General features: G+C 60.0%; 3 protein-coding genes across 3 annotated transcripts; 1 reads left to right on the forward strand and 2 right to left on the reverse strand.

Moving 5' to 3' along the window:
- Nucleotides 1-43: 43 nt before the first annotated feature.
- Nucleotides 44-3,108, forward strand: ACA1_280830 (Gpi16 subunit, GPI transamidase component protein; the record flags this gene model as incomplete). The annotated part of the gene is made up of 16 exons (XM_004344712.1): nucleotides 44-94; nucleotides 125-233; nucleotides 309-370; nucleotides 401-580; nucleotides 833-1,040; nucleotides 1,076-1,119; nucleotides 1,183-1,299; nucleotides 1,376-1,451; nucleotides 1,561-1,745; nucleotides 1,824-1,894; nucleotides 1,983-2,093; nucleotides 2,190-2,257; nucleotides 2,330-2,423; nucleotides 2,532-2,642; nucleotides 2,735-2,853; nucleotides 2,942-3,108. The coding sequence occupies 16 exons, from the start codon at nucleotides 44-46 to the stop codon at nucleotides 3,106-3,108; spliced, it is 1,773 nt and encodes a 590-aa protein (XP_004344762.1).
- A 1,307-nt stretch (nucleotides 3,109-4,415) lies between these two features.
- ACA1_280840 (leucine rich repeat domain containing protein) lies at nucleotides 4,416-7,898 on the reverse strand (the record flags this gene model as incomplete). The annotated part of the gene is made up of 15 exons (XM_004344713.1): nucleotides 4,416-4,444; nucleotides 4,529-4,744; nucleotides 4,831-5,054; nucleotides 5,132-5,382; nucleotides 5,461-5,568; nucleotides 5,738-5,846; nucleotides 5,996-6,124; nucleotides 6,274-6,406; nucleotides 6,517-6,603; nucleotides 6,691-6,838; nucleotides 6,936-7,052; nucleotides 7,152-7,240; nucleotides 7,386-7,533; nucleotides 7,617-7,714; nucleotides 7,802-7,898. 15 exons carry the CDS (start codon nucleotides 7,896-7,898, stop codon nucleotides 4,416-4,418), a joined length of 1,983 nt encoding a protein of 660 aa, XP_004344763.1.
- A 102-nt stretch (nucleotides 7,899-8,000) lies between these two features.
- On the reverse strand, nucleotides 8,001-9,477 carry ACA1_280850 (uncharacterized protein; the record flags this gene model as incomplete). The annotated part of the gene is made up of 4 exons (XM_004344714.1): nucleotides 8,001-8,445; nucleotides 8,639-8,863; nucleotides 8,932-9,036; nucleotides 9,110-9,477. 4 exons carry the CDS (start codon nucleotides 9,475-9,477, stop codon nucleotides 8,001-8,003), a joined length of 1,143 nt encoding a protein of 380 aa, XP_004344764.1.
- Between the last annotated feature and the right edge of the window lie 110 nt (nucleotides 9,478-9,587).

Here is a 9,587-nt window from a genome sequence, read left to right on the forward strand (position 1 = left end):
GGGTGCAGAAAATCAACATATGAACAAAAGAGGCGGCCGCAAGATGGATGGCCTCAAGCGCTGCCAAGTGGCGCTGTGGTGCGGGGTCGTGCTGGTGCTTGTTGTGGCTGCCTCTGCCTCGCAGGATTACACCTTCGACGAAGAATTTCTGGTGCGCCCTCTCAAAGATGGTCGAGTGTTGGTGCACTGGCAGTTCGTCACACGATGGCACCCCGAAGCTGGCCAAATCGCAGGTTTGTACAACGAGCCCTTCATCAATCCGTTCATTCATTCTTTCATCTCAAATCTCGCTTCGTTACGCGCTGCAGACCGAGCAAAGCATTTCGGTCTGTTCCCCAAGACGCTCGGTCAGATCGTCCAGAGGTTTTCTGTGCAGGAGCTTCATCTTTCGCTCACTCAGGTACAAAGCGGCGCTTCTTCATCCATGGCGACCAACAAGACCGACCTCCTGCTTGTGCTGTCCACTAGGGTCGCTGGGACTACGCCCAATGGGGTCGGCCATTGCTGCCCGCGCCAGTGGGCGCTGAGCTGTGGTCCTGGCTTCAGCCTTCTGCTGAACGAGAGTATGTCCTCTCTTGTGGTGTGCGTGTGTGCGTGTGTGCGTGTGTGCGTGTGTGCGTGTGTGCGTGTGTGCGTGTGTGCGTGTGTGCGTGTGTGCGTGTGTGCGTGTGTGCGTGTGTGCGTGTGTGCGTGTGTGCGTGTGTGCGTGTGTGCGTGTGTGCGTGTGTGCGTGTGTGCGTGTGTGCGTGTGTGCGTGTGTGTGTGCATGTGTGTGTGTTGTTGTTGTTGTTGTTGTTGTGTGCTCACATCGGTTGCTAGTGTGGGAGAGCAGTGGAAAGGCCTCACGCACGCCCTATCGGGACTCATGTGCGGTTCTCTCAACCTGATCGACACCAAGAGCACTTGCCAGCCCAACGCCTTCTTCCGTCCCTCTTCTCCCGCCACCGCCGACCAAGGCACGTTCACCCCTCCCTCCTTCACCACAGCTGTAGTGACGTGCATGTGCCTCATCATCGACCTGCACGACCAGCCTCTCTGCGGTACGGCGCCCTCCCGCGCGAAGCCGTGTGCACAGAAAACCTCACGCCCTGGACGAAGCTACTGCCCTGCCGCCTGAAGGTACACCACAAGGCGCCTCTTCGAGTCTCTTTCGTCCGAACTAACCGTCGCCCGCGCGCGCAGGCCGGCCTTGGCTCGCTCATCAATCCCGTCCAGCTGGCCGACAGTCGCTTCCGTTCGCTGACACTTAACGTGCTGGTGCGTACCGAAGCCGCGATGCCCGGACACACCGGGGTGAAAGTGAGGGGCAGCGCGGCCACTAGTGAGCCGTACTCACAATGCTCTTGCTCTCTGTTCTCTGTTCGCGTGACACCAGGTCAATGGCACCGACATGGAGCTTGTGCAAACGCTGAGCGTTGTGCTCGCCCCCAACTCACCAGGATCTAGCGATCGTGCGTCACGCCTTCCGCCTTCTTCGTCTTCTTCTTCTTCTACTGCACGGCACCGCTATCGCTCATACATGGCACCGCACGGCTGTTTCGTTGGCCTTTTCTGGGACAGAGCTCGACCTCCAATCGGTGCTGGGCTCAACGCTGCAGTCATCGTGCCCACTGGCCGGGAGCAGCGCTTTCTACGTCGACACCTCGCTGTTGCCGGCGTCGTCCGACGAGTCCGCACCCTCGCCAACGCGCGGCAGCGTGACACGCCACAACGCCAGCGTGCTGGCCGACACCTTCCACCTCCAGGTGCGCGATTCCCCCGCTGCTGTGCCTTTTTCTTGTGTTTCGCTCGAGCGCCTGCGCTGAGCCCACATCGCGCCACAGACCGGAGGGAGGAGCCTGCAGGAGGCGGGGAGCGAGCGTGCTTGGCCCGAGGACAAGCTGCACGTCCACAGGTTCGTGCCCCCCCCCCCTCTTCAACACACACACGCGCGCGCGCCATCGATTTGTCGTCGCTTGCTAGATCCCTCCGAAACACAATAGATATACGACGGGCCACGGACAACAGGAAGGCGGCCTAAGCATCGAGCTGCACAACGGCAACGACGTGCCGCTCACAGCCAACGTCCTGCAGGTGGTGCCGGCCTACGTCAGGTACCTGGCCTTTGCCCCTTTCTTGGTCGTGTGCCGCCTTCACCGCCATTTGGCGCTCACACGTGCGATCGATCGCACGTCTGTGCCACCGCGCAGGCTCTACTTCCACACGCTGTCGATTCTTCTCAACGACACCGAGCTGAACGCAGCCGAACGACCCAAAGGTGCGCTAGCCCACACGACCGCCACCTGTACCACTCTGGATTTAATATCATAAATACAATTGGATTGTGCAGTGCTCACGCATCAGTGGGTGCGGCCGGCCGAGGACCGAGCAGAGCCGGCCCACATGGAGCTCTCGCTCACCCTTCCGCCGCACTCCAAGATCGGGTAACCTACACACGCCTTCAACCGTTCCAAAACAACCATTTCGCTCACCTTCGGTTCGAAGCTAATCGAATCGAATACAACAACACAACAATCTGTTGACCGCACCAGGATAACGCTGCAGTTCGAGAAGGTGTTCCTCCACTTCGCCGAGTATCCGCCCGATCCCCACAGGGGCATGCACATCCCCGCCGCCCTCGTGGCCTACACCCTGGGCGACGCGTACGTTCACCACCACCACCACCACCACCACTTCTTCTTCTTCTTCTTCCCCCTCTTTTCTTTCTGCCTCACCACCCCACGATTTGCGGCAGTGGCGAGGCCTGGCGCAAGGGCTGGCCCTTCACCAGCGCCTCGGTCGCCGACTGGCTCCAGCCTCGCAACTACGCGCACCGCTACAGCGAAGTCGTTGTCGTCAACTTGCCTACACCCGGTACTGTGTGTGTGTGTGTTGTGTGTGCGCGCTGCGTGCGTGTGTGTGTGTTGTGTGTGTGTCGCGTCTTATGCGTGTCGTGTTGCAGACTTCAGCATGCCCTACAACGTGATGACGCTCACGGGCGCGGTCATGGCGCTCCTGTTCGCGTCCATCTTCAAGCTCCTCACCGGCCCGCCCAAGTCCTCCAAACCGCCAGCCCCCTCCTGGTGGCAGTCCCTCCTCGCCAGGCTCCGGAAGACCAAGCAGGCCTAGTCGTCGCCGTACTCCCCTCACTCATCTCACCCCCCACCTATTTATTCGTTTTGAGAGAATGTACATTCGCTGCTTGCCACACATACATCGCACACGCGTGTGCTTGTGTGCGTGTGTGTGTGTGTGTGTGTGTGTGTGTGGTGTCAAGCGGCGTAGAGCTGGAGGTCGTGGAGGTGCGGCGACCGGAGGTGGACCGAGGCGCCGTCGTAGCGCGGCAGCATGACGTTGGTGTGCGGGAAGTTGTGCTTGTGGAACCAGAAGGTGGCCTGCCACCCGCGGTACCACACGACGAACAGGCCGAGCAGCATCTGCACCCGGCGCGACGTCCCATCATCATCAGCTTCCCCCTGGGCGTGGGCGTGGGCGTGGTCGAACAGGGTCACCTCGAACGCCGTGTGGGCCAGGAACATGGCGGCGTTGTGGATGAAGAGGCAGCGGACCAGGGTCAGCAGCCCCGCGCCGTGGTCGACCAGCTTGGCCCGACTCTCGCTCACGGCGTCGGCGAACGGCGTGCGCTCCTCGTCGTCGTCTGGCTCATTGATGTGGTGCTGGTGATGAAGATGATGATGATGGTTGAAAGTGGAAGTGGTGGTAAGGTTCATGTGGGCGGCGTAGGAGGTGCAGATGGAGTTGAGGAAGACGCAGGCGATGGTGACGCTCAGGATGTCGTAGTCGGCGTCGGCGGGGCGCGACCAGGCCAGTGTCCAGGCGAGGTCGGCGACGGCGGCCAGCGTGCAGAGCCACATGAGGACCTCCTGCATGTGCAGGCCGGCGTTGTGGTAGACGCGCATGGCCTGCGTCCACGGCGAGGCCAACATGCTGCGGCCCAGCCACAGGAACAAGCAGCAGCACAAGAACTGCAGCCCTGGCCGGTTGTGATCGTAAGGTCGTGCTAGGAAAAATAGAAGAAAATAAAATAAAAATAATAATAAAAAAGAGTACCGTAGTGGAGATGGTAGACGGTGGTGACCGAAGGTGGGCACCGAAGTAGGGAACGCCGAAGTAGGTGGCGTCGATGCACCAGTTGAGGGCGCTGTCACCACGCACGATGTGGCAGTCGAGGAAGGTCACCACAAAGAGAATGGCCGAGCCCAGCATCGCCAGCAGCAAAACCAGAAAAGCTAACCGGCACCACATCCTGGCGTGAGTGAAGAGAAGAACACAACTCGCTATCTTGTTGTTAGCCCACTTTGTGGTGTTGGTTGTTGTTCATCAGATCGGAGTTAAAATAACGAGTTGATTGTTTTTTCTTTCCCTGACAATTTCCTGGGCCGAATGCAGCTTCTGCGCCTTCTTCTGCTTCTTCTTCAGCTGGCCAGCTTCAGTTTGGGCACCACTGCACCGCCGGGGTCAGATGCGGCACAACACGCAACACACACGACGCACACACGACACACCACGACACACACGGCACACGCACCCGACCGCCGCTTGTTGTTGGTCTGGGTGCCGAGGTCCTCCTTGGGCCAGTAGGTCTTGTTCTCGAGCAGGGCTTGGATGAGGGCGAACTCCTTCTCGAGCCGCCGGACCTCCACGCCCAGATCCAGCAGCTGCACCGCTGTCTCCTGGTCTCCGCGGGGCCTGGTCAGCGGCACCTCGCGCGCGATCTTCGTTTCAATCGACACCGTCGCCTCGCCTGCGTTCCTCCCCTTTAGTGCGTGCGGCGCGGTGCGTGCGGTCTTGCGTGTGCGGTGCGTGCGGTGGCGTGTGGAGTGTGCGGACCTAGGGCTTCGGACACCCAGAGGGGCTCGAGGGTGACCAGAGGCTTGTTGTAGACCACCAGGCCGAGGTCGGCGAGGAAGCCGAGGGCCGGGGTCACGTTCTCGGGGTCCGGCGTCGCCCCGCCCAAGTCGCAGTTGGCGATGACCCGGTCCTCCACCGACGGCACGTTGAGATCGATCAACGCCGTCGATAGCGCCACGTACGTTCTAGCCCCGCCCGCCCCACTAAGTGAGCGCACGCACGCAAAGACGCCGCGAGTGCGTGTGCGGTGGCGCGTGTGCGGTGATGAGGTGGTGCGTACTTGGGTACCGGCTGGGCGAGCCAGAAGTGATCGACAGCCACGTCGACCAGCTTGTTGCGCACGTCGTCCACTCCTTTGCCCTGGCGCGCGTTGACGAGGAAGAGCTCCCTGAGCTGAGCCGGATAGGTCTCCCTGAGCTTGTCGATCAGCAGCCCGACCTTCTTCTTGTGGGCGGCGGTCAGGTTGCGGTCGTCGGCATGCGTTGCCACGGCCAAGACGGGCACCGGGGACTCGACCCCGTTGCTGATCCGCTGATGTGAAGAGGACCCTTAGTGTGTCGTGTGTCGTGTGTCGTGTGTCGTGTGTCGTGTGTCGTGTGTCATAGTTACCTTGAGCCAATGCTCTAGCCGCGAGTGCTCCTCTTCTGGTTGCATGACGTTGAATACCACCACATAAACCGTGCGGCCGGTCAACATGAACTCCGGCCCAATATCGTCCTGGAAACGCACACGAACCACAAGATGTGCACGACACGACACGACACGACACGACACGACACGACACGACACGACACGACACGACACGACACGACACGACACGCGACACACAGCCTCTAAGAATCGCTCCAGGCTTTCTGAGAGGCCCAAAAAGAGAGACACGGCGTACCCCACCGCAATCGTAGCAGCACGCGATGGGCGTGTGATTGAACTTGTGCCGCTTGTTGGGCACCTCGGCCCAGGTGCGGGTTACACCGTGCGTGGGCGTCGGCACATAACTACCGGCACATACATTCATGCGTTGTATCGTGTCCTATCATTAGTCGTTTGCGTGTGCGTGTGCAGCGTGCGGTGTGCATGTGCGGTGTGTCGTGTGCGTGTGCGTGTGCGGTGTGTGTGTGTGTGCGTCGTTGTGGGGGTGAGGTACGCGTCGATGTTTCGGTTCTCCATTTTGGTTTTCTGGAACAGCCACTCCGAGAGGAGGGTCTTGCCCACGCCGGGAGAGCCCACGACCATCACCTTGAACCGATGTTCGATCTTCTCGCCCTTGGCCATCCTGAGCGCCCACAGATAACAGTTATAGTCTGTGTGTGTGTGTGTGTGTGTGTGTGTGTGTGTGTGTGTGTGTGTGTGTGTGTGCGTGTGTGCGTGTGTGTGTGCGTGTGTGTGCGTGCGTGTGTGTGTGATGAGAGAGTGGAGTGGTACTCTCGGAGCCAGGAGATGATTTCCTTGCCTCCGTGGAAGACGATCTCCTGCGGGATCAACACCTGGTGGTCGGCGTCCCGTTCGGCCTCCTCGGTCTGCTGCGCTACCGTCGCGTAGCGCGATTCCCGCAGCACTGCTCACAACAAATAAACAACAGAAGAACACGCGCGTGAACGAGTGTAAGACACCCCACCCCATGCCCTCCTTACATATGCACTACGACGTGCACGTGCGCGCGCATACCCTGCAGCCGCTTCAGTTTGTCCTGCTTGTTGGCTCCGAACTCGAGGCACTCCAGCCTCGGCAGCTGCGCCAATCCCAAGGGAAGTGCTGTCGCGCCAGGCAAGAGGGGGCAATTAGCCACCGACACGACACACGACACACGACACACGACACACAGTGGAGGGCACAACGTACTGACGAGGCGCTCGTTGTAGCGGAGATCGATGATCTTGAGCGCGACCATCCTTGCCACCCAGCCAGGGAGCACCTCGATCTGGTTCTCGGACAGGCGCAGCTCCTCGAGCTTAGTGAGCTGCGACATCTCCTCGGGCAGGTCCCGGATCTGGCGTGTTGTGTTGGGAAATGATCGGCATCAACGACAAGCACGCGTGCGAATGAAGAAGAAGAAGAAGGAGGAGGAGAAGAAGAAGAGAGCCCACCCTGTTGTGGTTGAGATTGAGGACGGTGAGGTGGGTGAGCTGCGACAGGAACGAGGCGGGCACTTGGCTCAGCCCTCGCCCGAGGAGGTTGACAGTCGCGGTCTTGCCGCTGATGGCCTGGGCCGATCGATGCCAGCGTAGCCAAGGGTAGAGACCGGTTAGCGAAGAAGCGAAGACGTCCACATCCGCAACTCATCGAAGCGCGGGCGCACCCACCTTGTGGAACTCTGCGGTGGAAGCCAGGACGCGCTTGATGTGCCGCCCAATCCGCTTTTCGTCCTTTTCTTCTGCCGCTCCCTGTCGCTCTGCGTGTTGTGTTGTATTTGTGTTGTGTTGTGTTGTGTTGTATTGTGTTGTGTTGTGTTGTGTTGTGTTGTAGAGTGCGTGTCATAGTGAGATGTAATCTGGCAGAGCTTCAGTTGAAGTGAGCAAGAGGGTGATGGGTGAGACCGATGGTGAGCTCGGTGATGCGCAGGTTGGTGCCGAGGGCCTGGAGCAGCTTGTCCATTCCCTTCCCGCTGAACGTGTTGTCGTGGAGCAGCACCCGCTCGATGGTGCTCCCGCTCTGCTCGATCGTCTTCGCCAGCTTGGCCGCCGCCTGTTTCGCCCGTCACTCAGCAGTGTCAGCGTCAACGCACTGGCCAAGCGCACCACAACAGTCGTGGCGCAGAGGTGGTGCACCTTATCGCCGAGCTGGTTGCACGACAGGTCGAGGTGGGTGGGGCCGGCCTTGGTGCGCCGCAGCGCCCACGCCAGCTTCACGCAGTCGTCCTCCCCGCCTGCCCCCCCCCCGCGGCCATTACCACCCACCCAGCCGTGGAGGTCCACTTTGAAAAGGGGGGAAGAACGAAAAGCGAAGAGCGAACCTTCGTGCGCCAGCTTGCCGGCGAGCTCGATCTTTTGGAGCTCGGCCTCGACTCCGGTGGCCTGACCCAGCCTCGCAATCCATCCCTTCACATCCATCTTCTCCCTTTTTTGATTAAATCAAAAATATTTAATTTTAAATCAAAGAATTATGTGTTCGGCCGGAGGTGGCCCATGTAGTGGGTGGCGGCTGTCCGCGACTCACATGCCGGCGGTGTGCTGTTGGGCGTCGGCCATGCGGCTCTTGAAGGTGATCATGGTCTCGAAGGCGTCGACCTCCTGCATGCGCTGGCTCAGCATGTCGGAGAACTCGGCCAGCTGGTCGCCGCTCTCGAGCAGCACGGCGTGGATGACCTTCTTACACTCCGAGAGCAGCGACAGACACGACTCGGGGAACGGCGCAAAGTGGCTCTCGTACAGCGCGCGCAGCCGGGCCTGGTTCATCAGCACCATGGTGTAGTTGTTGATGGCCCCGATGAGCGTCTGGTCGGGCACGTAGCGGTTGTTGTACTTGGCCTTCTTGTGGTGGATGATGTCGATGTAGTTCTGCGCCGCCGCCGTGTAGAGCAGGTCGATCCGCTTCGCCTGGCCCGCATCCCCTTCTCCCTCCAGGTTCTTGCCGCGCGCCTGCATCGCCACCGCCATCCTGCTCGCGCATCAATTTTACGCACACACGCACGCACGCACGCACGTAACACACACGCACGCACGAACACACACACACACACACAGACACACACACACACACACACACACACACACACACACACACACACACACACACACAACACACACAAGTCAGGCTATGCCACCTACAAGGGAGCTCAAGGGGGCTGCACGCACCGAGGAGGATCTTGGAGACGTGTCGCGGCGCGGCCTTGCGCACGTACTCCTTGTACTTGTCGATGGATCGCTGGAAGATGGCATCGGCCTCCTTGCCCTTCTTCCGCTCGGCCTGCTCCTCAAGCGCGTTGGCCCAGTTGCCGATGGCCAGCAGGTGCACGTCCTTCTGGTCGGCCTTGCCGTCCGTAAGGTCGCACACCTTCTTGTACGAATCGTAGGCCCTGCGCCGCATTTGTCAGTGAGTGTCGTGTGCATTGTTGTGCGTGCGTGCGTGCGTGCAGTAACTCACTTCTGAAAGTATTGGTCCTGGTCTGGCGAGGGCTTGATCATGCAGGCCATGCTGATGGAGTTGACGGCCAAGAAGTTGAGAGCCTCCACCTGCTCCGCGTCGATTCTGTGTGTGGCAAACGAGCGCTGGTGAGGCCTTGTGGTTGACAGAGAGCAAGAAGAAGAAGAAGAAGACGTACGCGAGGACCTTCTCGAAGACGACGGAGGACTGGTGGATGAAGAGGAATCGGTTGTGGAGGTTGCCCTCGGAGGACTTGCTCAGCTGCCGCAGCAGCACAGCCTCCTTCTCATAGGCGCGCATCTGCAGCTCCCTCACCTGCTTCTGGCCCTCTTCGTCGACGCTCGCGGAGGCCGAAGGAGCGAGGAAGGGCTCGAGCAGCTGTTGGGCCGAGTGGAGCATCTTCTGGGCCTGCACCGCCGACACCACCACCGGACCCTCAGCGCTGCCGCTCCCACCCAGCATGGCATTGTAGGAACTCATCAGCTCCTCGGCCTCCGCCACCGCCACACTCCATCTTTTCTCGCTCTCTTGCTTCTCCCCCTCCATCTTCTGTTTTGGTGTAAGCTCTCCATTTTCTCTCCCTTTTCCTTTTGTTTTTCCAGTCACGTTACACACGACACAGCGCAGAGGTGGTGCTCATCATCATCGTCATCATC

The sequence above is a fragment of the Acanthamoeba castellanii genome (genome assembly GCF_000313135.1).
Source record: "Acanthamoeba castellanii str. Neff unplaced genomic scaffold scf7180000084776, whole genome shotgun sequence".
NCBI classification, from domain to species: Eukaryota; Discosea; order Longamoebia; family Acanthamoebidae; genus Acanthamoeba; species Acanthamoeba castellanii.